Source organism: Dermacentor variabilis, chromosome 6 (genome assembly GCF_050947875.1).
Source record: "Dermacentor variabilis isolate Ectoservices chromosome 6, ASM5094787v1, whole genome shotgun sequence".
Classification (NCBI taxonomy): domain Eukaryota; kingdom Metazoa; phylum Arthropoda; class Arachnida; order Ixodida; family Ixodidae; genus Dermacentor; species Dermacentor variabilis.
Window position 1 is genome coordinate 173,641,748 of NC_134573.1, and position 26,718 is coordinate 173,668,465.

At 41.6% G+C, this 26,718-nt stretch overlaps 1 protein-coding gene across 1 annotated transcript; it reads right to left on the bottom strand.

The window, feature by feature from the left end:
• Positions 1-1,072: 1,072 nt before the first annotated feature.
• LOC142585823 (8-oxo-dGDP phosphatase NUDT18-like) lies at positions 1,073-25,931 on the bottom strand. The gene is made up of 6 exons (XM_075696846.1): positions 25,704-25,931; positions 25,183-25,373; positions 24,774-24,894; positions 20,116-20,350; positions 17,384-17,489; positions 1,073-10,716 (listed from the first exon to the last, which is right to left on the bottom strand). The coding sequence occupies exons 1-6, from the start codon at positions 25,810-25,812 to the stop codon at positions 10,471-10,473; spliced, it is 1,008 nt and encodes a 335-aa protein (XP_075552961.1). The 5' UTR covers positions 25,813-25,931; the 3' UTR covers positions 1,073-10,470.
• Between the last annotated feature and the right edge of the window lie 787 nt (positions 25,932-26,718).

Sequence of the window (26,718 nt, forward strand, 5' to 3'; positions counted from 1 at the left end):
AAATGTCAATTTTCTGAAAATTTCAGGAGAGTGGGCAAACTTCCTGTGCGCTTGTAAAGGTTTGGAATGCTTGTATAAGTAATTTTCTACAAAGGCTGCAATTAACCTACACACTTCAAATGTCACACATAACAAGTGGCCCCCGTTTTCTGCACATATAGAATTTCTATAGACAAATAAAAAGAAGACTGACAGTAGTGGTGGCGTTCAATTGAGCAGTTGACCGTGTTAAGAAAAATGTCCCAACTAGCCAACAAAACGTCCTAGTATTGTTTTTCCACACTGGAGTTAAAATAAATAGTTATATTGGGGTCCTAGTAGAAATGGCAAAGGCCAGAAAAGGCATTACCTGTTTACGTGGGCATTTCGAAAGCGGCTCCACCTACATAGATGATCACATAAAAATACTAAAATAGGGCTTTTAAGATTCTGACTAATTCTGTGTGTTTTTGTGTGTGTTTCAAGCAATAAAAATGTTTCTCTTGACAAAGAGTGGTCAATTAAACAAAAGTGCTCATGTTTAGATTAAATACTCATACAACCTCATTAGGGGAGCACTATCACTGAAGATCAGCAGCTTTACTACAGTTGTCACAAAACACCTGTACAAGTTGTCAGGCCATAAACAAAACAAATTCCACATATAAGTAGCTTTACAAGTCATTGTAAAGCACAACTGAAAATAAGTTTTAGGATGCCCATCAACTTCTGTGATACCCTCTGTTAACAATATAAATAAGTGTCGGCATCACTGCTGGCTGCTGAAGGAGCTTAAAGGGGATAGAGACTCACAGAAAAATTTGGCCATGAGAACTCCCAAAGTTTTTAAGGCATGACACTCTTTGCGTATGCTGGAACGTTCATACAAGCACACTGAAAGTCAAAGATTGCTGCACATTCTTCTTCACAAAATGTGATGATCACCTGTAAGCCATCTAGATATACATTTTTTTCCTGCATACCCAGGAGTTTAAAACAATTAATTCTGGCAAGCAAATATTCTCTATTCATATTCCATGCAGCAAAGGTCATCTGTCAGAAACTAGACAAAGAAAGAAATCAGCACACCCACTTGACCATAAATAACAGGTTTATTAGGATAGCCACATGGTTCCCATCACAAAACAAGAGTAAAAGAGCAAGGTGTATATAGTGCTATCCATTTCACCACAATAACGTAGAAACAAACATATGAAGGCAAGATGATTGGACATGCCTATAGATAATGAACACGAGGTTATCAAGCTCTTGCAACACACTGACGTGTGAATGAGTATTCAGCATGTTTCAATAATTAATTGTAGAACATTTTGGCATGGCATGGTAACTAAGCAGTCTCACGCTGATTTCCTTTCAAGCATGCATGAGAGTTACATCTTGTTGGAATTTCTGGCCTGTGAAGAAATAGTAAATTGCCTTAACCAACAGACGATTGTGCTGCAGACAAAGTCACCACTTAAATAATTGTAAAAACACAAACTGAATGCAACTTTCTTGTGCAGTTCGGCATACTCAGATACAGTAAACCTCGTTATAACAAAATCGCACCTGACAGAAATACCTTCATTATATTCAATTTTTGTTTATAGGCATATATTCATTACATGCTGACATTGGTAAGAAACATATTAGTGCTATTTCATCATATCTGATAACTCATTATACTCATGGTCGTTATGTCGAGGTTAGACTCTATAGCATGTTTGGCAGGAACGTTGCACACAGCATGAGTATGAAGAGGAGAGTGCCACATGAAAAACTGAACAATATGCATGTTAGTCATTTAAGGCACTTTAAGGCACACATTGCGCTACAGTCTGGCATGAGTAGGTACAAAATACACCACAGTCTGCAGAACAAAACGATGAAGAAAGCACCGGCCGATCCATGTGAGTTTGCTGTGAGCTGGTTCAAGGAAGCGTTAAAGAAGCAATGCACTTCAATCAGCAGGCACGTCAAAACAATAAATATAAGTCAATATTGCAGCAATATTAATAAATACATGTCATTTCCCAAAGCTCGTCAATAACAATCAACACAGAACACAGTAATCCACTTCATAACACATTAACTATACGTCATATCTCTGAATGCATAGTAGTGAGTAGAAATTGTGCAAACAGATATGCCAAGGGAAAACCACTCACGCAGACCTCATATCAAATACAAACACTGCCCACATGTGCTATCACAGTTTAAGCAAAACACTCCAAGCAGCAAAATGAAAATGGAAATTGAACCTCTTCAAAAAAATTCATGTTAGTGAAGTAAAAATAAAGTTGCTGGTTTAACTGCTTGACAACATAAGATGACAAAGAACACTCACTCTAGAACCTAAACCTAAACGCCTGGTATTTAATATCACCGTCACCACAGCGAAGCAGCTAGGAATGCCAACCTCAGAATGTGACTATCAGTGTGATATGATGACTCAACATAATTGGGGAGAAAAAAATGATGATATCAAAAAGAAAATGCCAAAGCAAGATACGGTCTAATAACACTGCAGAAAAACAAAATTTAAGACACAGGCAGCGCTATACAAAGCCAAATTGCACTCAAAACAGCACACAGGTGTAATTATACACAAAATGGAACAAAAATGTTTTCTTCTTTTCTAAAGTAATGAACAGCAATTTTTTTTAGACATATTCAAAAGGTGAGATAAAATTGCAGCCTTTTAAGAGTATTGTATATGTATCACCGGTGCGGAAAGGAAGAAATTATCAGCAATATGATTTGCTTACCTGCTCTTGGTTTAAGTTTGTTAAATGAGGGATACACCTCTAGTATATATTCAGTGTAGTAACATCATAAACACCTATTGATAAATCACTCCTTAGGCTCTGTTTACAGGATATGTTGAAAAGCAAATACCAGTAGAAAACAAGGCTTCTAAAGGAACCGTGCAACACTTCCTGAATATGGCAAATAAACATAGTTCCTTGATGAACACATTAGCAAGTATCAGAGCCAAATATTATCTCTGTACTTGCAGCCTAAAGCCTGCAATTTGTCCCCTTGCAAAAATTGTTTGTGTTGTTTTTCGCTCTTACAAAAGAATAAATGCAATGGCTACTGGCTATTCCAGCAAAAGCAAAAAAAAAAACTGAGAATCTCATTGCTTACAGGGCAGTGGCATTGTCTGGTGGCAGAGAATGATACCAATGCACCGCTACTATGGCCTCCTTGATTATGGTTATGCCACACAATCTTGTGGTCATGTCAATCGAAAATCTCGGCACAATTATGGGTTAAGTGTGATAGGCACTATCCCAAGTGAATGCAGGGCATTGCTTTTATTTCAGTATGAACGAGGAAAAGTAGAGACCCCATAAGGGCACAGCAAAGACAGGATCTGATTGCCAGTAAATCTACTTGCTAGAAGATGCATTCAGAAACTTCTCGCTGGATAAAGCCATCTGTAAGATGACGTCTTTTTCATACAAGACAAATTTCGGACTTTTAATAAAATATGTGAAATACATTTTAATTTTTAATTGTGAAATTGTGAATTCAACTTTAATTGTGAAAAGGTGAGCGCAGCACAAATAATCTTCAGATGCCTTTTTCTCTGTCTTGCTTGTTAAACGGGGATAAGTTATGTTTCTGAAACTTGTACACTGCTCTAGCGTGATGTGGTGTTCCATATTAAAGCTCAGGCAAAATATGGATGACAAGTGATAACTTGTGTCACTGGTTACATGCAGATGGCTAGTACAACGCTATTTATACAAAACACAGAAAGAATCAATTATTCCGAGTTGCATAAGTCCACTCCAACTTATGTCAGCTCCTAAGTCACTAAATAAAACCTGAGGCCATTAATCTTTCTACCCGTACTGCCTCTAAATTAACTTTTTTTTTCAGACACATCAGAAAAAGAAAAGGGAAGAAAACAAGTTGACATGTATTCATGGCCAAGGCACAAAAGGGATGGGATGAAGAGGGGCACATGAACAATAAAAAAACAAAGTACCTTTCATTCATGCTTTTACTTGAACCTTCCCTAGCTCGCCCAATTTTCCACCTTAATATTCATTGCTTATGATCATATAATGGAGATAATTTATCCATCACTGCTTTCATAAGCTTACTATTCCTGCATCACAACCAGAGAACAAAATGATCATAGGCATGTACCAAGTACATCTACTAAAAAACAACCCAAGGTTTTATACAATTGGATTATTTTTTTAAAAAATGCTTCTTACTGTATTGTTTCATCCCTTAACAATGAACACCAAACCAAGACACAAGCTTTGTCTCCGTAGTAAAATATAGAAAAATAATGTACCAATAAAATCAGCCCTATCACCATACTGGAATGTCCTCTCATTTTTTTTTTACCTTTCTTTTCTAAAACATCACAGAGTAGCCGGAATAAGTGAGACGACAATACATGTAGTGCTCCAGAAAACTTAGGGATGATTTCAGAGCAGCTGCCAGATTGATTAGCCATGAGCACACATGCAAGCATAAAAATATGATAATCATCATCACTTTTTCACGGAGAATATCCTGCATCAGCCAGACCCCCTCGTGGGTACGAGACATGTTTTGAGGCAGCAGCAACAACAACGACAGTATCAGCCGGGTGGGCCACTGGTCCTCTACTCAGTGGTGGAACAGCCATTTCAGATTTCGGTGCAATTCCTGGCTTAGGCAAAAGCCAATTTGGAGCAGCAGCAAGCACTTTTGGTGCAGGATCGAACGCACATATGCTTACCATATAACACGCAAATTTTAATTGATTTAATCGATATGCTGTGGAGACGGGTTTTCGCAAGGCTCACCTTGTGAGCGCAGTCATGAAAGAATGCAATGTTCCTTCACACCGTGACACACAAAAAGCACTGCGGCCGGGTTCGTCGACTCTCCGATATGGCGTGGAGAAGGCACCATAGGCAGATCGTCAACAAACGCGAGTTTATGAACCAAGGATTCATCACAATGTGACAGTCACAGCTTGTGAGCAAAGGCTCACTGCAAAACCAATCGAGTATGCACATGTGCGATGAACATGACATCATGCAATACACTCATGTCATGCCACACACATAAGGCAGTTTTCTAACAAAGAATTGGCATCAGAGCAACTGCGCCTGCGCGAGATGCAAAGAGGGTTTTGCGTTTGCTCACAACACAATAGTTTTGCGTCAACAAACGGTGGCCCCCATCGAAGTGGCGGCTCTCACCGTGTACCATATTCGACCTCAGTCCTCATAAATCTGCAGCTATCAAAAGCAATAAACGATATCGTAGGTTCTCGCTTTGTCTCATTTGGTTGAATTGAATAAAGAACTGCACAACATAAAAAAGTTGTGCAAACAAATTTTATTTTTGCACCTTTGCAATTTTTGCCTTCAAAACATTCTTGCCTCTCTCCCTCATCAATATGAGGCCGCCACAGCCGCGAGCAACCTTGCAATCTCGAGCTCAACAGCGCAACCCCATAGCTATTGAAAGGCTACTCCGACAGGCCACGAACTTCGGGCGCACTGATAGCTAAGTCGCAAGTACGAAATGATATGAAAATTGGTCGTGATATCTGGTCATAGAAAATAAGTTCAAAAATACATAAAACTGTAGAATACACTTAGGCCAGCGACGAATACTCACACGGTTCACTTTTTCTTTCTCGGCGGTCCCCATGTGTTCAAGTTGAGTGCTTATACATAATGCCAAAATTAACAACCAGTCCCATATCCATACGAGCAGTAAAACTGGTGTTACTATCATAAATCATAATCTATTCATTAACTCAGACGTGTGAAAGCTGACATGTGCTCGCTAATACCATTCTAAACTATTCACCACATGCTTTTTCAGATCACAATGGCTGTTTCATAAAACCCTGCTATCACCAACAGACATTGAAAAAGCTAACCTTTAATCCTAGAATGTGACAGCCTCATTTAGCAAACTCCACAGTATCACACGGCTTCGATAAACACCGAAATAAAGTGTCAGCAAGACAGCATAGCGGTACCACACTTAAGTCTGTCAAGAAAAATGCGGGAATGACAAACCGGCCGACTCTGACCGGTCTCTGCTTCCTTCTACGATGATGATGATAGCATGTTGTTGGTTTTGATTTCAGTTTTGCTAGCTGCAAAGCATCGCCGGAAGGAGGGTTTCGCTCATATGCTCGTTTTGGCGCAGGCTCTGCACAATTTGCGGCTAAAATGAAGTTTTCGCGCAGGATGGCGCAAAAGCCCACCCTCGGTGCAGTTTGGTGCAATTTGCGCAGCTGTTTCACCACTGCTACTACATTTTGATTTAACTTCATTCAGCTCCCCTTCCTCACTAACAGTTCGTATACAACCCAACATTGATGCATTTTGTCATGGTATTCCTCTTATGAATTAAGTTGGAAAAGACTGCATCTAATTTTTCATGGCTATACTTTCCCCAGCAAGAATTAGCACTGCATTGCTACTCCTCTTTCTTTTTGTGTGTTTAGTGAAGAAAATGTTTTGCAGGAGCATGTGAGCACTGTTTTTCAAGTACCTTTATGGAGTAGTTAGTGTTCACTAGCTTGAAAGGCATTTCCAACATTTTGTAACGTCATATTAGTGCCCACATTGGCCGCTTCTTGCGTCTGCAATTCTGCAGACTTTATAACTGTTCACCCAAGAAATCTCTTCACGAATCACTAGCCCTGAGAGATGTACAAAAAGCAAGCTTACCCACATTGCCTGTTCCCAAAGAGTTCCAAGGCAGTAATGAAAAACATGCCAGCACAGTATCCATTGTTTAACAAGCAACTTAAATATGAAGACACCAACAACATGCCACAACATAATAAAAGGTGCTCCCCTAATGCATAAAATGGGGAAACAGCATACGCCTAAGGTCCTTTCTCTTTGATAGGCATCATACAGAACGATATGAATGAACGAGATTCTCCATGTGCCACTTAAGTAAATGCACAGAAGATGCAATAACTTGCATGCACTCAATTTAAGACAATTCAAATATTAAATGCTCATCCACATCCAATGAACACCGACTCAGATTCCTATTAGAAAGACACTCACCACCAGATTTTTAAAAGCTCAATTTTGCAGTTCATCTGCCACTTACGCATATTCAGTGCATCAAATTAAATCATAATTCTAGCAAACAGTGCTACAAGATTAGCTTGATGTAATACAGTCTACACTGGTTACAATGGACCTGCATACAACAGACTTTCAGGTATAACGGACGACATTTGAACTTTCGTTTGTTCTACCTATTTTATTAATGCAACGAAGTTCGCTTTTAACGAGCTGCGCTACAACGGACTATTGGCTACAGTGAATGAAATTAGTGGCTTTTTTTTTTATACGGGCGTATAAAATGTACTTTTGCTGTGTCGATACGGGATGACAATTGACTTGCGAGGGTCAGCCAACAATCGGGGCTCAATATCATGCACGATAGAGAGGAAGGCGGGGCAGAAATGCGCCGTCTATTGCACGCGCGAGGAACCGGGTGAGGCAAAAGAGAGGGGGCGTTCCATTTTGGCAGCTGCTGCTTACGGTGAGGCTGCACGGCTGCCGTATCTTGAAAGCGATCGGCAATGCGGACAAAGTGCATGCCCTCACGGGCCTCATCATCAAAGCGATCTGCGATGCGGACAAAGTGCGCCCAGTGCCGGTAGCTTCATATACACTGTGCTCTCGACGTTTAGTTTGTGCTGAAGCGAGACACAGCACATACGTAAATTCACTAGCTGCTTCTGCCGTGCTTCCTCATTACAATGTTTTGACGGTGATTTCCTGTGGTCATCAAGCGAGATAAAACTACTATCCTTACTTCGCATAGCTGTCTACTAATTTGCTATCACAATCGACGCTTCGCCTTTCAGGCGAAACTGCGACTATTTTAGTTGTTGTTTTTTGCTTTGGACGTTCGTCACTCATTTTTTGCAATAACGGTGTTAGATATCGCGTCCAAATTTTCGGGAGTGAGGCGTTTCAGATATTACGGACTTAAGATAAAACTAACGTTCTTTGTCAGATTATCAGGGCCCATTGTAAGAAGAGTTGACTGTATTCTTCTGACTACTGTGGCAGTTTATCGGTGCAGAATGAATAAATCTTGTACAGTTTGCTCCCACAAGCATAGAAAGAACATGTTAAGAGGTAGGAGAGTGTTTATACCGGTAAGTGACACAAGTGATGCTGCTAGTGCCAAAATTACAATTTTTTGTTTGATCTCTTATCAGAAAAATATGCTGCTCCACAGCCTGCATCTTCCTATAAGCAATGTAATGAGAACTTGAGCTCAGCATGTGTCTTCTCGCCATGTAATTAAATATGCACATATGATGAATAAAGATAATATCAGCTTGACATTAGTTAAACACACTTATAGCAATATTCAAGTGCCAAAAAAATTCCATCGTTACAACCAATAATCATTATAACCAGTTTGCACAATAATAGCTGAGGAGACAAACATTTAAACATTTTAATTAGACAGAAAGACGTACAGTCAAACCCACTTATAGCATTACAGGTTTTCACAATATGTACTTGAATGTAACAGCGAACAGCTGCTGCACCTTCAACTTTTGTGCGTGTTCTGTGGTAAAATAAACCACTTACTACAATCTTCCCGGCCCGAAATATTGGTAATAACAATTAAATCTGGGCACTGGGTGCATGTACCGAAACAAAATGAAACACGAAATCTAGGAAAAGAAAAAAGCATTCGAGCCGCTTCACCACACCCACCTTGGTGATGCATACCTTGCGAGGCACGTGTTAGTCGCATTGCCTCAAAGAAAAAAGAAACGCGAGTCACTTTGCTACACTTGCCTTTGTGTCACATACCCACACAGCATGCCTTACTTGCCCATCTCCCTTCCATCCCTCCGATGTCGGCGAGAGGGTGGAAGGGAAACAGGAGAGGGGTGCACTACACCGACAATGCAATGTAAAGAAGGCACGCTGTGTGGGGTGCATGGCACCAAGGTGGGAGTGGCACCAAGGTGGGCGTAGCAAAGTGCCTTGCGCTCTTCTTTTTTTTCCTTTCCTTCTTCTTTTTTTCTTCTTTACCAGATTTTGCTTAATTTTTTTTCTCTCGGCGTACACACCCAGTAGTCAGATTTAATTGTTAATAACAATAATGCGACATGGGAGCATTATAATGAGTGGTTTTTTTTAACCATAGAACACATACCTATAATAGCTGATGGTGAATCGGCTCTTCATTGTTATATACAATATATTGTTGAAACTGGTATCAAGTGGGTTCGGCTGTATATATGGTCATGTGAACATTCCTACCCAAATAATTTCATGCTCTAATTTTATCAATCCTTTCAAGCAACATACAGTAGTGAACCACTATAGTCTCTGTAGCATACCTGGTTTTCATCTAGAACATCACACAATTGCGACCAAGGAAAGCAGTTGTCCTAATAAGGACAAGTCCAGTTGTCAGAACCTTGGCTCCAGTGACACCCCTTATTCAACTACTGCGATCACTTCAAGTTAACATAAAGTGGTTCACAAAACATAAACTCAATTGCAAGAGTGCGTTTCACACCACACAAGAGCAGCACCTTCAGTTAACAATCAGCTGAAACCTCAGAGAGTCAAGGATACGTGAGGTAATGATGGTTAGTTGGAGTAATGCCTCTCTATTTGAAAGAGTCAGTAATGCAGTGCAAAGGAAGTCACAACATACCTCCCATCTGCCGCATACCCTTCTAAATGTACACATGCTCCTGCCATGATTGACACACGTCCATCAGACACGTTCGCACTAAGTTCTGAAGCATCAAAAGAAAGCTTTCATCAATATGATAACATTAGTGGGGTGAGTTCTTGTATGTAGTCTGGAAACGCAGGCCACTACATTTGCTACTTAACAAAGGAACAACAAGCAACAGCAAAATACACTAGCCCAAAATTGCGTATGGGAACAGGTGATGCATATTAAATGGATCTATCAGGTGGTGTGAACAAATCAGCATGATCTTGACTGCCATGCCAGAGAAACAGAACAATAGTTGAGCTCAGGGCTACATGACGTTAGTCATACAATGGAAGGGAAAGTGCTCTGTGATTACCACCATTCACCTGCGTCATTAATGTTAATGCTATCAGTTTCCCTATTCCCGGCACACGGCACTTCGATAAAAACCACAATGCTGGCTTTCCTACCACGATTCTTGAGACAAATGGTAAAGAACTTATAAAAATAAAGGCACCGGCTCTTGTGACTATTAACTGTGAAAACTGTGAAAGTAGACGCTTGTCTCTTTAGAGTCACAAGATGGTACAGTTACAGGAAGATGTGCCGGCACACTCCAGCAGCACCAGTGCAGCATCTCCAGTTCTACATTCAGATGTGCAATCGGCGCTCAAACAAATGGAAGTACCAAAAAGAAGGCAGAAGGCAGAAAGACAGTGACAATAAGTTGTGCCAGTTCGCATTAAGTAATCCCAGCCACCGTACTGCCAGCCTTCACTGCACCTTCAGGTGTACTGCCATGTTCCGGCCTGTGCGCGCAAGCAGCTTTTCGGAGAGTGGTGAGCTCACTTCGAGCCAGGTGTATCCCGGGGTCAGCGCCACCTCCTCGACAGAAGCCTTGCACGATACCAGCACACAAAGGCAGATGCCATCCTGTTCTCCTCCTCCTGCAGTTCCATTATGCTCCAGAGAGAGCACACCAAGTGGCTTGTGAGGTGGTGGTTCTGAGCTGAACATGTTCTGGAAACAGAAATTGAGCAGAACTTACCACAGCCACGCCTCACTTATAACAGTCACATCCAACATTGAAACACCTTCTTCATACCCAGTATTCGTTATAAGCACATATATTCGTTACATACTGATATCAGCGGGAAACGTTTTTGATCTACTTTGCTATATCTGATAATCCATCAAGTCTGCATTTGTTAGATCAAAATTCAACTACAGCTAGTTTAACCTCTTGGCACATTCAGCAAAATATTGCCACTAGGTATTGTTACGGTGCATTTGAACAGCACCGTGCGTGCTAGAGGGAGACGAAGAGGAAGTGGTAGACTGCCTCCTGCAGCTGTGGCCTTTGTACCAGCCTGTATTAGATGTTCCATGCTCGTCTGCAGCCACCTGCTGTCCAATCAGTTCCACAACATCTGATCTTGCCATATTTTAGAAGATGATCACTCAAGACCTGCTTTCTGAACAAGCTGCGGGTCTTTGTCGCATCCTGGTGTCTTATCATGACATCTCTGACTCCGAGGTTTGCCCGCTGGGACAGATTTCCATTGTTACCCATTGGATTGACACCGGTGATGCTAGTCCTATCCGCCGACGACCTTATCACGTGTCTCATGCAGAACGCTGTGCTATCCAAGCTGAAGTAGACAAGATGCTAACCAAAAGTGTAATTCAGCCCTCTTCGAGTCCTTGGGCATCGCCGGTTGCCTTGGCCAAAAAGAAGGATGGTTGCTGACGATTTTGTGTCGACTACCGTCAATTGAACCAGGTCATGAAAAAGGATATGTACCCTCTCCCGCAGATTGATGACGTTCTTGACTGCCTTCACGGATCGAAATACTTCTCTTCAATCAACCTCCGATTTGGTTATTGGCAGATTCAATTTATGAAGTCGACCATGAGAAGACTGCTTTTGTTACACTGGAGAGCCTTTACCAATTTAAGGTTATGCCTTTCAGACTTTGCAGTGCCCCAGCAACTTTTGAAAGAATCATCGACTCTCACCTTCTGGCTATAAGTGGTCAACCTGCTTATGTCATCAGGACGATGTTATTGTATTTACCCCCATGTTTGACAGCCACCTCAGTTGCTTGGCTGCTATTCTTGAAGTCTTTAGGGAGGCTGGCTTTCAACTTAACTATTATAAGTGCCATTTTGAACCCTGCAAAGTCAAAGTTCTTGGCCACCTTATCAGTGCTGCCATCATACAACCTGATCCTGATAAGATTCACGCAATCACGAACTTTGCTGTGCCCTGCTCACCAAAAGATGTGCACAGCTTCATGGGCTTATGCTCGTATTTTCATCGCATTGTTAAAAATTTTGCGGATACGCCCGCCCACTGACTGACCTTCTCAAGAAGGACACGGCGTCCTTTGGGGCCACAAACAAGCCAACGCCTTCGACACCCTCATCCACTTGTTAACAACGCCTCCGATATTAGGCCACTTTGATCCATCTGTACCAACTCAAGTTGGCACAGACGCCAGTGGCCATGGCATAGGTGCTGTTTTCGCCCAACAGCAAAATAGAGTCGAGCATGTCATTGCCTATGCCAGTCGCCTCTTGTCCCCTTCAGAGCGCAATTTTTCTATCACCGAGCGTGAGTGCCTCGCTCCAGTGTGGGCAGTGGCTAAATTTTGCCCTTACATGTTTGGCCGCCTATTTTCTGTCATCACAGGCCACTATGCTCTGTGCTGGCTATTGTCATTGAAAGATCCAACTGGCCGCCTTGATCACTGGGCACTGAGACTTCAGGACTTTTCTTTCATTGTGATGTACAAGTCTGGTCGCTTACATATAGATGCCGACCGCTTGTCTCGTCATCAAGTCGATCCTCCTGGCAACGACGAACAGGATGCCGACACTTGCCTTCTGGCCATTTCTGACTTTCGCGACATTGTTACTGAGCAGTGAAAGGACAACTCCCTCTGGACCATCACTGAGCACTTGACTTCAGGACAATCAGATCGCTCAATCAGAATGTTTGTGCTCCATGACCACATTCTTTATCGACACATCATCACCTATGATGGACCAGATTTACTGCTAGTTGTGCCTCATCATCTCCATTCTACTGTTCTATGTAGCTTCATGATGCACCCACTGTCGAACACCTTGGCACCTGCCGCAGTTACGACAGAGTTCGATGTCGCTTCTTCTGGCCAGGCCTTTACCGCTCTGTGCGACGTTACGTTGCAACTTGCGACCCCTGCCAGCACTGAAAGAGTCCATGTGCACAACCTGCCAGCCATCTTCCTCCAATCAATGTTCCAACGGAGCCTTTCTTCCATGTCAGCATGAACTTTCTTGGCCCCTTCCCCACATCCATAAAAGGAAAGAAATGGATAGCTATTGCCACAGACTATGCGACGCGCAATGCCATTACACGTGCTCTGCCCACCAACTGTGCTACAGATGCAGCAGACTTTTTACTTCAAAACATGATTTTTCACCATGGCACGTCAAGGCAGTTGCTGACAGATCGAACCCGCTACTTCCTGTTCCAAGTTGTCGAAGACATACTTAATTCCTGCTCCACCGAACAGAAGCTCGCAACCGCATATCACCCACAAACAAACGGCCTGACTGACTAAACCGCATCCTTACAGAGATGTTGTCTATGGACGCTTCAGAAGACCATTGCGATTGGAACAGCACTTTGCCTTACATGACATTTGCATACAATTCGTCACTTCATGATACCACGGGTTTCTCGCCTTTCTTACCTCTTGTTTAGTCGCCATCCCACTCTGCTTTTTGACACCTTGCTACCTTCGGTGTCGTAACATGAAGGTGTCGCAACATACCACGGCATATGCCTATAACACCGTTGGTCGGTCTCGTATGGCTCGCCAGATTGCCTGTGATCGACTTACAGTGGCTCAGGCGTCACAAAAGACTCGCTACAACAGTCACCACCGGAACCTTCAGTTCTCTCCCGGAAATCTAGCTCTGCTGTGGACTCCAAGACACCATGTCGGCCTGTCCCAAAAACTACTGTCACGCTATACCGGGCCCTATTGGGTATTGCGACAATTAAGTGGCATAAACTATGAAATCCCCCCTGTTGAAGACATGCCATGGTCATCCCAGCTATGAACTGACGTCGTCCATATGTCCCGCTTAAAGCCATACTGTTCATCTAGTTCGCTATCATTCTAGAAAGAAGGGACGGTGCTCCAGCCCCAGGGGTTATGTCATGGTGCACTTGAACAGCACCGTGCGCACAAGAGGGAGACAAAGAGGAAGTGGTAGACTGTCTCCTGGAGCTGCAACATTTGTACCAGCCTGCACAATTACCACTAACCTTTCTCCATGTAAATAGTTACAAATACATTTGTGCATCGGGCTTCCTCTTCGTAACAGTATTTACAGGACCCTCCGTCAGAATTTTGTATGATTCAAGCAACATGCTATTAAGGTTCACAAAGCACTCCTAGGATCACCATTGTTGGCTCAGGGGAAAGCTAGTCAAGATACGATTGAACCCTTCTAAACATTTTTGCAAAGGCAGATAGGGCATAGGTATAAATTTCTCACATTCTCCAGTTTTGAGAGCTAGCTTCAGAAAAATTGCTAATACATCCCTGTAAAATCAAGACATCAAGAGGGAAACTAAGGGGCTAGTAAAATACTTGAGTTACTTGATTATAGGTGCAGTTATTTCATGAATCAACATCAATTTATCTGTTTACTTATGAGTTATTTAGATAGCCGATTAAAATTGTTACTAAACACCTACAATGCAAAGCAGCAAGCAGAACCATGCCAGCACTGCACATTGTGTACACTATAGACAACATCATACATTCAAAACTGCAATCAACTTTAGGAAAAAGAAAACTGTTGCACTGCCTTTGTGTAGTCCCACGACATGCCTCATGACATCACTGCAGCTGGTTCAGCGGTTGGTTTTTCAATACAGAGATACACACAGTCATTAGCTTCCACTCTACACCTTTTATCCTGCCAACAATGCATAATTACTTTAGATGAAACATTTTAACAAAATTCACTTCTTTCTGCATCCAGTGTAGGCTTCAACAGGAATTAAATGAAAGTGTCAGACTAATTTCACAATACAATAGCGCTGCCAATGAAGTGACACAACTAGTGAACTCAGTCCAGGAAGGATGACGATTAATTAAAATACATAATTATGGGTGAGGTGAAACGGACAAGAGTGGTATGGTTGCAGTCTTCAACACTACTATACCTTCAGTTTACTGACTAGCTGTGAAGTTGAAATCTGGTGCACACTGTAAATGCCTGCAGATACCAGTTTACAAATCATGCTACAATGATTTTACAAGAGGGTACACATTAGCTTTAAAGAGTTTTCAATTTTCATCACTTTTGAAAGAATCCTAACCAGTTATGGGCACTGCAAACAAGCACGCATGGTCTGTGCTTACACAGTGATGATCGTGTCTGCAAAGTAGTGCACTGATACACGCAGTAAAAACAGTAGAAAATGAAAATGAAAGCCTGCATGCTCTTTTCAGAATGGCATGCAAATGCTAGGGAAGGATCAATAAGAATATGTGCCTTTAAAACAACACCCTGTGCACTTTGTTTTTCAAACACTTTTTTTTTAATGTGACCAACAATACTCACTTCAAGAATAAGTATGAACTCAAAAAGTTTGATAAAAGAAATGAATTGGTGGGCTGCATTTACTCCTAGCTGCAACTCAGGAGTAATTTTAATAACTGATGATTATTGCAAGTACTTTAGCATGAGACTTTCTAAGAGTATAATGTACTTATGCAGCGCCCTCAACCACGCTTTGTGCGAAAGAACCATGCATGCGGACAGTGACAAAGTGAGCAGCCGCGGCTCTAAGCAGCAGTTTCACAGCGCGTCAGCATCTTCGGTGGTGGCACAAGGAAAGGAGGCGCTGTCGTCCCTGATAAGCGATAGGCTCGACGCACAGTTGAGAGTACTGCAATACGATAGCGCACGAGCACAGTCACAAGGTTTTATTTCATATTTCGCGGGCTATCTTTAAACGCCAAAAAAGATCGCCACACGGCATGTGCATTGCCACAAAAATTGGATCGGTCGTTTCTGAACCCCCTCTACAGCACAATGAAACGCACTTGGTCTTAACCCTTTGAAGGTTTTTGTCGTACATGTACGGCGGCGGTTTTCTGTCCTGCAAGGTCTTTGCCATACGGGTACGGTTTCAACCCTCCGTTTGAAATTTCGCACCATAATGGCGATGGATGCTTACTGGGAGGTGCTGCCACCTCTTAGGACTTACAAGAAGCGTTTGAAATTTGTGCTACCTTCTTGGGGAGATAAACAGAACTCATTTCTAGCTTCAGTGCGTCGAGCAGACTGCAGCAACACCCCTTTTGCGGTTTCGGTTTCGCCGCGTGATCGCAACGGAGGCACGCTAAACGTCATTTTTCTCTTTGCCAGCACTCTCTTGCAGAGGCGGTAGAAGTTGATTTCTATCTTGATTGGCGCTGCTCTTAGCTTGTTTATAACCGCCGCTCACAAGGTATTCTCGCTCTCAGCGGCAACGCGCTTTCGCGGTTTCAGTTTCCAGTGAATCTTACTTCCACAGAATCGAAATGTACTTACGCTTAATGTCCATTGTCATCAGTCCCAGACACCACTATAATAATGCTGTGTATGAACAACAACATGTCATCTGCCATACGGTGCATGGCACATTTGATATTCCGCATTTCCCAAATTCTGCAACAATTGCGAATGGGAAGCTGGCCCAGACTTAGAGTAATCACTTTGCTAGTTTGTCCTGCAACTTACGCACTTCTCTGGGACACTGAACACATGTGACCAAGGGTACCTGCAAGAGGTGGCAAGAGGGAGGGACGTCAAGTGCCACCCCCCTCCCCCCAAAATTTCAGGACCATGAGGCTAAATACCATACAAAATACGATACAAAAGATGCCAATATAAACACGACTATGCAAGCAGCGTAGATGTGTTTCTGCAAGGCCAAGTCCACAGTGTCGACTCCGTTGACAGCCCCCAATAACTAGCAGCCAGCAGGCCTAGCTTGCTGGGCCATCAAATCTGGTGACACTTGTGACATGACTGCATGCAGCTCGTAATAAAGTGCCTATGTTGGTCAGCACAATGTGTACACAATTATGTCGCACTTAAATTGCAATACAATTTGATTTTATGGATGCCAACGGAAGCAAACGAGCAAGCTAGGCGACCCTGCGATCGCTGGGAGATTGCATAGGCCATCTTGCTGGCTGCCGAATCCAGGGCAAGGTCCGTGTTTCCTTTCTTCACAATTTTGACGAGGTGCAGCCCTTACACAGGACCAAGCCTTGTGGTCGAAATGGCGCTGAAGCAGCCAGCAACTTGTATGCACCCATGTACCATTGCATTAGAGGTTAACGCAGCTCTTGTCATCTAGTATCGGCACATGGAAGTATGCAGCGTGCGAAAATTCACCAATGCGTGCACGCAGCATCAGGACATCGAATGCAATTTCTTCTCTGTTGGAAATCATTTCTCTAAATTTTGGTCTCCCAACTTGAGGATGCAGCCGTTACATGAGTCTATATGGTAGTTCCTCTATCTGTACGGTCTTGACTTTTCAGGAACTTCTCGCAAAAGTGGTACAAAAATTGCACCATAGTTTAGTTAGGTGAGCGTAAATGGGTAAACGTGAGTTTACCTGGATGAATCGTTTGAGTGCAGTGTGAATGCTCCGAGACGGGTTGATCTCACAGGTAGGCAGGTGTGCAACACCCTTCTCGGACACAAGCACGTGGAGGAGGTTGCTGCATAAATGTCAACCATAATAAATGAGAATTTGCATAAGCTGTTTACTGTTTTAATGCATTTTGTGTTGTAACAGTGATAATGCTTGTTTAGAGTATTTATTATTGTTTGATCAATACTGATTATCTCATCGATTTGGGTCTGCATTGCACAAAGGTGTGTATTGCCAGCTTTCTGTGCTAGGCAAGTAAGTCCTAGGAAACCAAATTTGTTTCTAAGCAACATATGTCACATAGTCACGATCATGTTTCCAGCCTTGAGTGGCTGCCAAAGGTAGATGGGAAGAGATACAAAGGTAAGATTTATAATGGAGAGGGTCAAACATCTAAAGATATGCAGTGCAAATTTTAAAAGACTTCAGGCAATCTTATCTGGCATATTAAAGCGCTAAAACTGAAGCAATTGAAGGCCGGGTGAATACAAAGCTTGTACAGAAGTCATGAGATGGCTGACGTGGAATCGAGTGGAATTATTCTGCTAATGCCAGAGCAAAGACGAAGCTCCTGCAAATGCAAGAAGTGAAGCAAGCAATGACAACTTCTTCAGGTTAACTGCTTATCATAGTAACTCCTCTTCAAACAATCTGAGCCTGCCCAGTTTTCTTTATTTTCTTTATCTGCTATGCTCTTCCAATCTCTTTTGCTAAAGTTTAATTATACTACAGCCAATGTGTATGGACACAGTGTCGTAATTTGACTCCCGTTTCTTTTTACAACTGAATAATTCATATATGGCAAGGCCTTTATCAAGCAAAATGCCCTTACCCTTCTCCCTTACATCATAGCTAGTGTATGGCTAAATCAATCTGCTATAGGTAAGAAAATTACTTCAGAAGTACACAGCATTCCTCCCACTGACTTGTAGAAAGCAATCGTGAGGTCTAGGATGTATATACAGCTATAAAGAAAGTATTTCTGATGAGCACTGTATTACCTACAGTCTGTTCAGTGCGTTGGAACCGAATGAAACCAAAACCGAAAAACGAAAAGAAATGCCATTTTTGATCCGAACAATAACGTAAGCGAAATGTTATTTATTAGTATTTTGTTTCAAAGTGAAACCAATTTTTTTTTTATCTTTTATCGGTTATAGGGAAAAGTCGGCAATATGAAACAGCCAATGTCAGGCAACGTAAGCATTAGCGCATACCTCAGAGGTCCGAATAAGTGCGTGTCTCAGGCAGGGATAGTGCGAGCGATAGCCAATCGAGCGCTCCACTAATCTAAGCCTGCCGCTAGGTGCACTAGCAGTTCGGCAACCTAGCAAAACCCAGGGCTCGTGTGCTGAAGAGCTCATCATTTTGTTTTCTACGGGTACAAGACTTTGTTACTGAAATTTGATTGTTTATTTACGTTCGTTTAAGTTTGTTTTATCGGAACAGCGGTCTCGCATTTCAGTGAGTACACTCGATAACGTGCTGCTTCTGAGATTATGCTTTAGGCCTTGACTCAGGGCACTGAGCATGATCTACAAATTCATAATTCACTTACTGAGAAAAATAAATACTATGTTTTTATTGTTACGTTGCTCTGAAAATTTCTGCATGCGAACCAAAACAATTCTGAACTGTTACGGATAACTTTGTTTCCCGTTCCAGAGCAGAACCAAAACAGAACTTTTTGGTAGAACAAAACTAAAACCAGAATGAAAAACATTTTGTTCTGACACCCTGAGTATGTTACATTTACAAATAACTGCTTAGACATTGTAATGTGATGCTTGCAAGTTACCCGGGTAGCATCTCACATATTAGGCAATGTGCATGGCTGACAACCGCACATCTGCCAGGAGCACTTATGCTTTTCACTGTCCTCATTTGGCATGGAAGCGTACTAGTGAAAGCCTTAGATCATGCTTTAGAGACCTGATGTGTACTGACATAGCATGATTAAGTCAAGAATGAGTTAGGTTAGGAATTGTTGAAAATGATGATGATTATGTGTGGTGTTTTATGACGCAAGGGCCAGGTATGGCCAAAGAGTGCCATGACAAATGGTAATGCTAACGATGTATTGTGGATGGTGTGGACAATTATTTACTAATAGTAGATGTGATGTGGCTGTAAAAGGGTCTAAATCTGCCACTGTAAGTGCCGTAAAACATACAGGTACTACAAAAATAATGACACTGATTAGTTAGGGATGTGGGCTGTGGCAATTGTGTTTTGCTAAAAACATATGACATCAAGACAACAGTGACACTAGAGTGAATTGTTGAAAATGGTCATGCTATAGCTACCAATATGCAATGAGTTTTACAATCGTTTTACAATAGTCTTTAATTGCGCTTTTGAATCCTGATTACAACTCTTTATCAAATTCTTGGAAATGATTGCATTACAGCCCTCAGCCTACATTAAGGCTGAGCTTGGGCAACATGCTGGATCAATCTGTTTTAAGGATATTTTACTGACAGTCACTGACAGGATACATATGTGGGCAAAATTGCCATCAATCCAATGACGTGTTGCAGTGGACAGTTTATTGCACAAAGATGAAAGTAGACTCCCAAATGCGGTCAGTAGAGAATACAACCTGTACAAGCCTGAACGTGTAGAAAATAGCCTATGCAACAAATGATGCAAGCACTCAACTAGCACAAGCAAAGGCTGTGCTATATACTGACTTGGCCTTCTTGCGAATGATGGTGACCAGGCGCAGGCAGAGCTTGGCATGTGGCCTGAGGGCTGGCAAGATAGGTGGATGCCATGGCTGGCTGGCATGAGTACTGTGGTAAAGGCGGGCACGTTCAATCACGGGCAAGATGTCCCTGCAACGCAGACTTAGCTGTTCCACATCCCCAACCCAGGCTGCCTGCAGCGATTCTGCGTCTGCCTTCGACACCGTCTTCAGCTCTCCCCCTGCAAATAGCAAATCAATTTTTTCAATTTCAAGTTTATTACATACATTAGGAATGATACACGGTTGTGCATATACAGAAGGAGGTCCCAAGGTTTAATCACCATTGGTAATGGTCATAATATCACTGGCTTATTAATATAAACTTTGTCATAAACAAATATAATAATAATAATAATAATAATATTTGGGGTTTTACGTGCCAAAACCAATTTCTGATTATGAGGCACGCCGTAGTGGAGGACTCCGGAAATTTTGACCACCTGGGGTTCTTTAACGTGCACCTAAATCTAAGCACACGGGTGTTTTCGCATTGCGCCCCCATCGAAATGCGGCCGCCGTGGCCGGGATTCGATCCCGCGACCTCGTGCTCAGCAGCCCAACACCATAGCCACTGAGCAACCACGGCGGGTCATAAACAAATATAAGCTTTGCAACACCGTAGGTGTAAATGACAAGCATACTGAGCACAAAGTTGGACAAGCATAGTAAAAGGAACATATAAGACGACAGGTGCTCCTTTTAGTCCGTTTGCCCAAGTTTACACTCAAACATGCCTATGTTCAAGACCAAGACCAAAAGCACAACTTCACATCCTTTTGAGCTGGGCTTGAATGATGGTGCCAGCAGTGCAAAAAGTACAAAGTAGGCAATTATGAGTTGTTTGCATATCACTGTACATAACTATTCTCAGTGAACACTGAAGAATTTAGTACCAGCTACACCCACAGAAACACACCTGCACCTGCCCTTCGTTCTTTCAGACTCCAAAACATAGTTTCACCGAGAGACACCAATGCTCAAAACAAGTTCACCTCTGCCATTACACAAAGGAAATAAGCTATACTTTTGGGCAACTTTCTGTGGCAATGAAGCGAAAGCTATGGGGGCAAAGCACACAAAAGCAAGAGTGTTTTTTAAAAAGTCCCACATTTCTATCCGTGTTAGCTTAAATTAACGAAGAGAAAACATAAACACCTTATTTACAACCACTAAATAAGACAAAATACACCACTGAGTGTTGAAGTTATTTTGCAGCTTTTACTTTCTGCATCTGCGCAAATGCGAAACGACTACATGTGGAAGAAAAACCAAAAGCGCTGTCAAATGCTGCCGGACTACTTGGCAGGGTAAGACATACGCAGAAGCTCTGGCCCCGTGGCTTTCTCTTCATTGCCAAGGAAAGTTCTACGTAAATATAACATAACTCTGGCTGGTTATGTTACACATTCGTTAGCGAATTGCATGATGTAATTAATAATGTATCATCACGCTTTCCATCATCGCCCCTTTATTTATTAGGCGACTTTAAACTTCCAAACATTAAATGGAACACTCAGTCTCCTTATTACTGTTTTTTTCGTCTCAAGCCAAAGAATTTTTACATTTATGTTCTACTTTTTCCTTTTCACAATTGGTCACTCAACCTACTCGGAATCTCAAACACTCTCGACCTAGTACTTACTACTGAACCCAAACTAACTTCCAACATTACCTTCCTTCCGCCTTTAAGTGACCATTCTGCTATGTATTTTACCATTACTGCCAACCATCCGAAAAATATCAGGAAAAACAAAACAATACTCGACTATAGGAGAGCAAACTTCGGGGCCATCAACAGCGAGTTACATATGTTTCTTGACACATTCCTGATTAACTTTGATGACCATTCTGCGCAAACTAATTGGGACATGTTTGCTCATAAAGTAAATGAACTAATGAACAAATATGTTCCCAGCCGTATCTTAACTTCTAATCCACAAGCCCCCTGGTATAACACTCGCATTAAACGACTTTCTAACCATAAAAAGCGTATCTACCACTCAGCTAAGTTGTCCTCGAGTGCTTCTCATTGGATGGCTTACAAGGCGGCTTCTAACGAATATATTCAAGCGTTAAAACTTGCTAAACGTACTTTTCTTCCTGTTACTCTTCCATCTATTCTTAAAACTAGCATTAAAAAATTTTGGAAAATAATTAGACCTGTTTCTGATAACTTAACCTTATTAGATGACTCTACTGGGCAACCTGTTCCTAAGAATGGTGCTGCAACTCACCTTAACGAAGCTTTTCTCAAAAATTTTTCGGGAGCTCTTAATAAGCAACTTCCCAAGTTACGTAACTATGATTATCCAATCATGTTCCCTGTAATAGTTCATACATCTGGTGTTGCTAAACTTACTGGCAAACTTGTCTACAATTCTTCACCTGGCTTCGACTCAATTAACACTAAGTTCCTAAAAACATTTCCGTATACAGTTCTATTATACTAACCAAAATTGATCAACAGTCAGTCAACACTGCCGCTTTACCTTATCAGTGGAAGGTTGGGAAGGTGGCTCCAATCCACAAATCTGGTAACAAGAACATAGCAACCAACTATCGCCCCATCTCACTTACCAGCATGTGCTGCAAATTGCTAGAACACATTGTATTCACAAGCCTCATCGACTTTCTTGAAGATAACACATTTTTTTCACCTGCAGAACATGGCTTTAGGAAATCATACTCATGTGAGACTCAACTCGTATCCTTCACTCATCAGTTGCATCGAATTTTTGATCGTTCATCATGTGCTGACTGCATATTTTTAGGCTCCTCAAAATTAAGTCTGTCACAAACTTCGAGTCCCTATTTGAATATTGATGCTATTCTTTTACAATGGATTGAAGGTTTTCTTGTTCATCGCTCACAATACTTTACTGCTAATGACTGCAATTCGCCGGTGTGCTCTGTTGCTTCCGGAGTTTTCCAAGGATCAATTCTCGGTCCTTTGTTGTTCTCAATATATATTAACGACCTTCCTTCACAAGTAACTTCTAACATTCATCTCTTCACTGATGATTGTGTTATCTTTAGAGAAATAACTGCAGATTGTGATACTAACCGTCTTCAATCAGACCTTGATATAATATCTAACTGGGGCATTTTATGGCTAATGGAATTAAATGTTAACGAGTGTAAAGCTATGCATCTATCTAGGACACATAACGTCTCTCAAGTATACTATTTAAATTACCTTCCTTTAGAGCAGGTAACTTCGCACAAGTACTTAGGAATTCATATCACATACAACCTTACCTGGACAACCCACATTAATAATATAGTAAACAATGCTAACCACACTCTTGGTTACTTAAGGCGAAGCATTTTTAAGACTCCACACCCTTTGAAATTATTGCTTTATAAAACATTAATACGCCCAAAATTATAATATGCTACATCAGTCTGGGACTCTAATAACCTAAACTTAATTAACGCATTAGAATTAGTTCAGAAAAATGCTGTTCATTTTATTCTTTCGAATTATAACAGAACTGCCAGCATAACAGCTATGAAAACTAGCCTTTCTCTTCCATCTCTTGCAGCCAGACGTAAAGTTTCCCATTTATCATTATTTCACAAAATTTTTCACCATAAAACACTGCGTGATGTATTTATTCATACTCCACACTACATATCTCATCGCATCGACCATTCTTACAAGGTTCACGTCCCTTCTTGTAGCACAAATACTATTTCCCAGTCATTCGTACCTCGGACGTCACTAGAGTGGAACCACCTTCCCGCAAACATTGTATCCATCAGCGATAATTTCTTGTTCCATGATGCCTTAACCAACATTACTTGCTAGAATGTGGTTTCATGTACTTGTATATATTGGCCTTTTTTTTTTATAGCTTTTGTAATTGCTCATTGTATTCCTACTGAATTATTTATGAAATTATATGTTTATGTTGTTTTTTTTCTTGTGTAATACTTACTGTTCAAATTTACCTGTAACACTCTCTCTCTGTAAAGCCTTCACAGGCCTTGAGGGTATAAGTGAAATGAAATGTTGTCAAAAAGTATTTGCTGTTTGTTTTTTACACTTTGTGTCATTTGAAAGTCGCGAAAATCAATCTTGCTGTCATTTGCCTGCATTCATATTGTCATCTTTTTAGTTTGACTTGCATGCTTTTCTTGTAACTTAAATGTGGTAATTCTTACTTACGTATATTTATGTACACAAGCGTTACTGTACTGATGTACTTCTTGTGTCATATGGCAATTATCTTTTTTTTCTGCACTGTTATAACTTTTATGACATTGTAATACTGAGTATTATGTCATTTTGGGGGTGAATTTGGGTTTTGAGGAGGCAGGTGCAATGTCAGGCTTTCTTGCCTGTTTGCCAGTTCTATTAAACATTTTTTTTTCTAGTTGTCTGAAATAAACTTCGAACTTCAAGTTACATTTTGTTTAAGTTTGCTGGTACTTAAATAATTATGTTAGTGCTGTGGCTAAGTCATCTCACTGATGCTTCCCCTTCTTTGAAAATCTAATTAAATGTGCTAGCTGAAATTTTGAATCTGTGAAGTTGAGGCCAGAGCTTTCGCCTCAGGATTAAAAAGCTGTAGATGAACAACAAAGTTTCACACTCACCGACTACCGTTCCACTGAAAACAAATCTGTACCACTGGCCTTGCGCTGTTTCGACCATCACAAGTGTAGAAGGCTCAAAATCTAGGCCGGTTTCTTCCATAACTTCTCGCTTGGCAGCCTCCTGAAAAGCGGACAGCGGGAATTGACTATGATCATATAACAGAAAGGAAGCTAACTTATATTAGTCACATGCGTTTCTAATCCTTATTGAGCTCGATCAGCATTGGATCGAATTTTTGAATGCGAACGCAGCGCGAAGCGTCCAAGTAAAGCATGTTTGAGAATAACGTATAACAGCGATCTATCTGCACAGCATTCGATCGTAGTCGATTCATGCGCGCTTGAATATGCCTGCGTTACAGGGGTATTAAAGGGCAAAACGCGGAATTTAGAAAAGGCAATAGCTTACAATGATATTTTCACCAGGCTCCATTCGTCCAGCAGGCAGGTACCACGTGCCTGCGCAAGAACTTTTCGCTTCCTGCATCATAAGGACCTCGCCTTTTTCGTTGATGGCGACTGCAGCGACGATGTAAGTCACCGACTTCTTGACAACTGGTTTGTAGTCAGGTAGCACGGCGGACTCGATTCCTTTAGCAGCTAGGGAATAACAAAATACACTAATGGTGGAACACTGCCAATATTTAAATCCACAAAAAACAGCACCACGCAGGTGATTACCTGCTACACCATGCTGGAATGCGAAGTTCCTCGTATGAGGGACATCGCACCATGCTCACAAATAGAGACCCGGGACTATTAAAATTAACTGTCACTTTATCTTCCTTGGTTCTATAGATAAATAGCAATACTTGGAAACGTTTCGCTTACATTTTTATCCCATTCCTGGTACACAAGATCCCATTAAAACTGTCAAAGGCGAAGCAATGGAAATCCGAAACAGCGACCACACGCTGACAGCCAACTCACCAAGCTCCTCCACTTGATCGGCGAGGCTGTAGTCTATGATATCGGCTGCATCGTCGTTTATCGCCAGACCCTTGAGCGTGTCGTGTATCACGCTTTCTATTTTGTCCATCCTCAGGAAGTTAAACTCAACAATGCGAACCAATTAAAAGATCTCCAGGTACGCCCAAGGCATTCACATTCACACCACTCACGAGCTGTTTCTTGTTTTGGTATAACAGTGCTGCTGATGATGATGCCGCGTTGGCAAAGCAAAAAGGGGAAGATGTTTCTTTTGTAAAACTTTTCAGAAATAGTATGCTAATATTTTATGGTGGAAAATTTATACAACAAATTTATATTGAAATATATAACAAAGTTAAAAATAGGGCAATAACATTGAAGAGAAAGCATCCTAAACCAAAACACGATTTCACTGTCCGCGGAATTTTTAAATGAAAGGTGGTGTTCGTCCAGGTAACTGCGGTCGCAAATAAATTCGTTTTCTGTCGCAATATATAGAAGATTGTTTTGGTACAAATCGCCATGTACTGTGTTGCCTTTATATTACTTGCAGGAAAGTAGAGGAGAATTAAGATGAGGAGTGACGATGGAATAATACTATGCGATAATTGCACCTGTTGACGATCAGTCCAATTCGATCAGTGTCCTGGCTTAAGACACGCACAATCTGCACACAAACACATTAAATCTATACGCAGAGCAATATACTTATACAGTTCCATAAGAAACGGTTACGTACATGAACTATATATTTACGCGTATCATAGTTTCAAAACGCACAGTTCTCCAGGGGTGGGATTAGAGAATAATTATGCAAGATCGTGCGATGTTGTGGGAAGGGTCGTACTATTCTGTCGCTGCGCGGGAAAAAAAGGATGCAACTTCCATTCGATGGCGGAGGCCCCATAAACAATTCACAGCCGATTATGCGGACCTGCTTCGCATAAAATACTTAAAGGTTTTAGGTGCACATAGACCCATTCCCGAAATCTTCCCAAGCTCCTAGAAGAGTTGT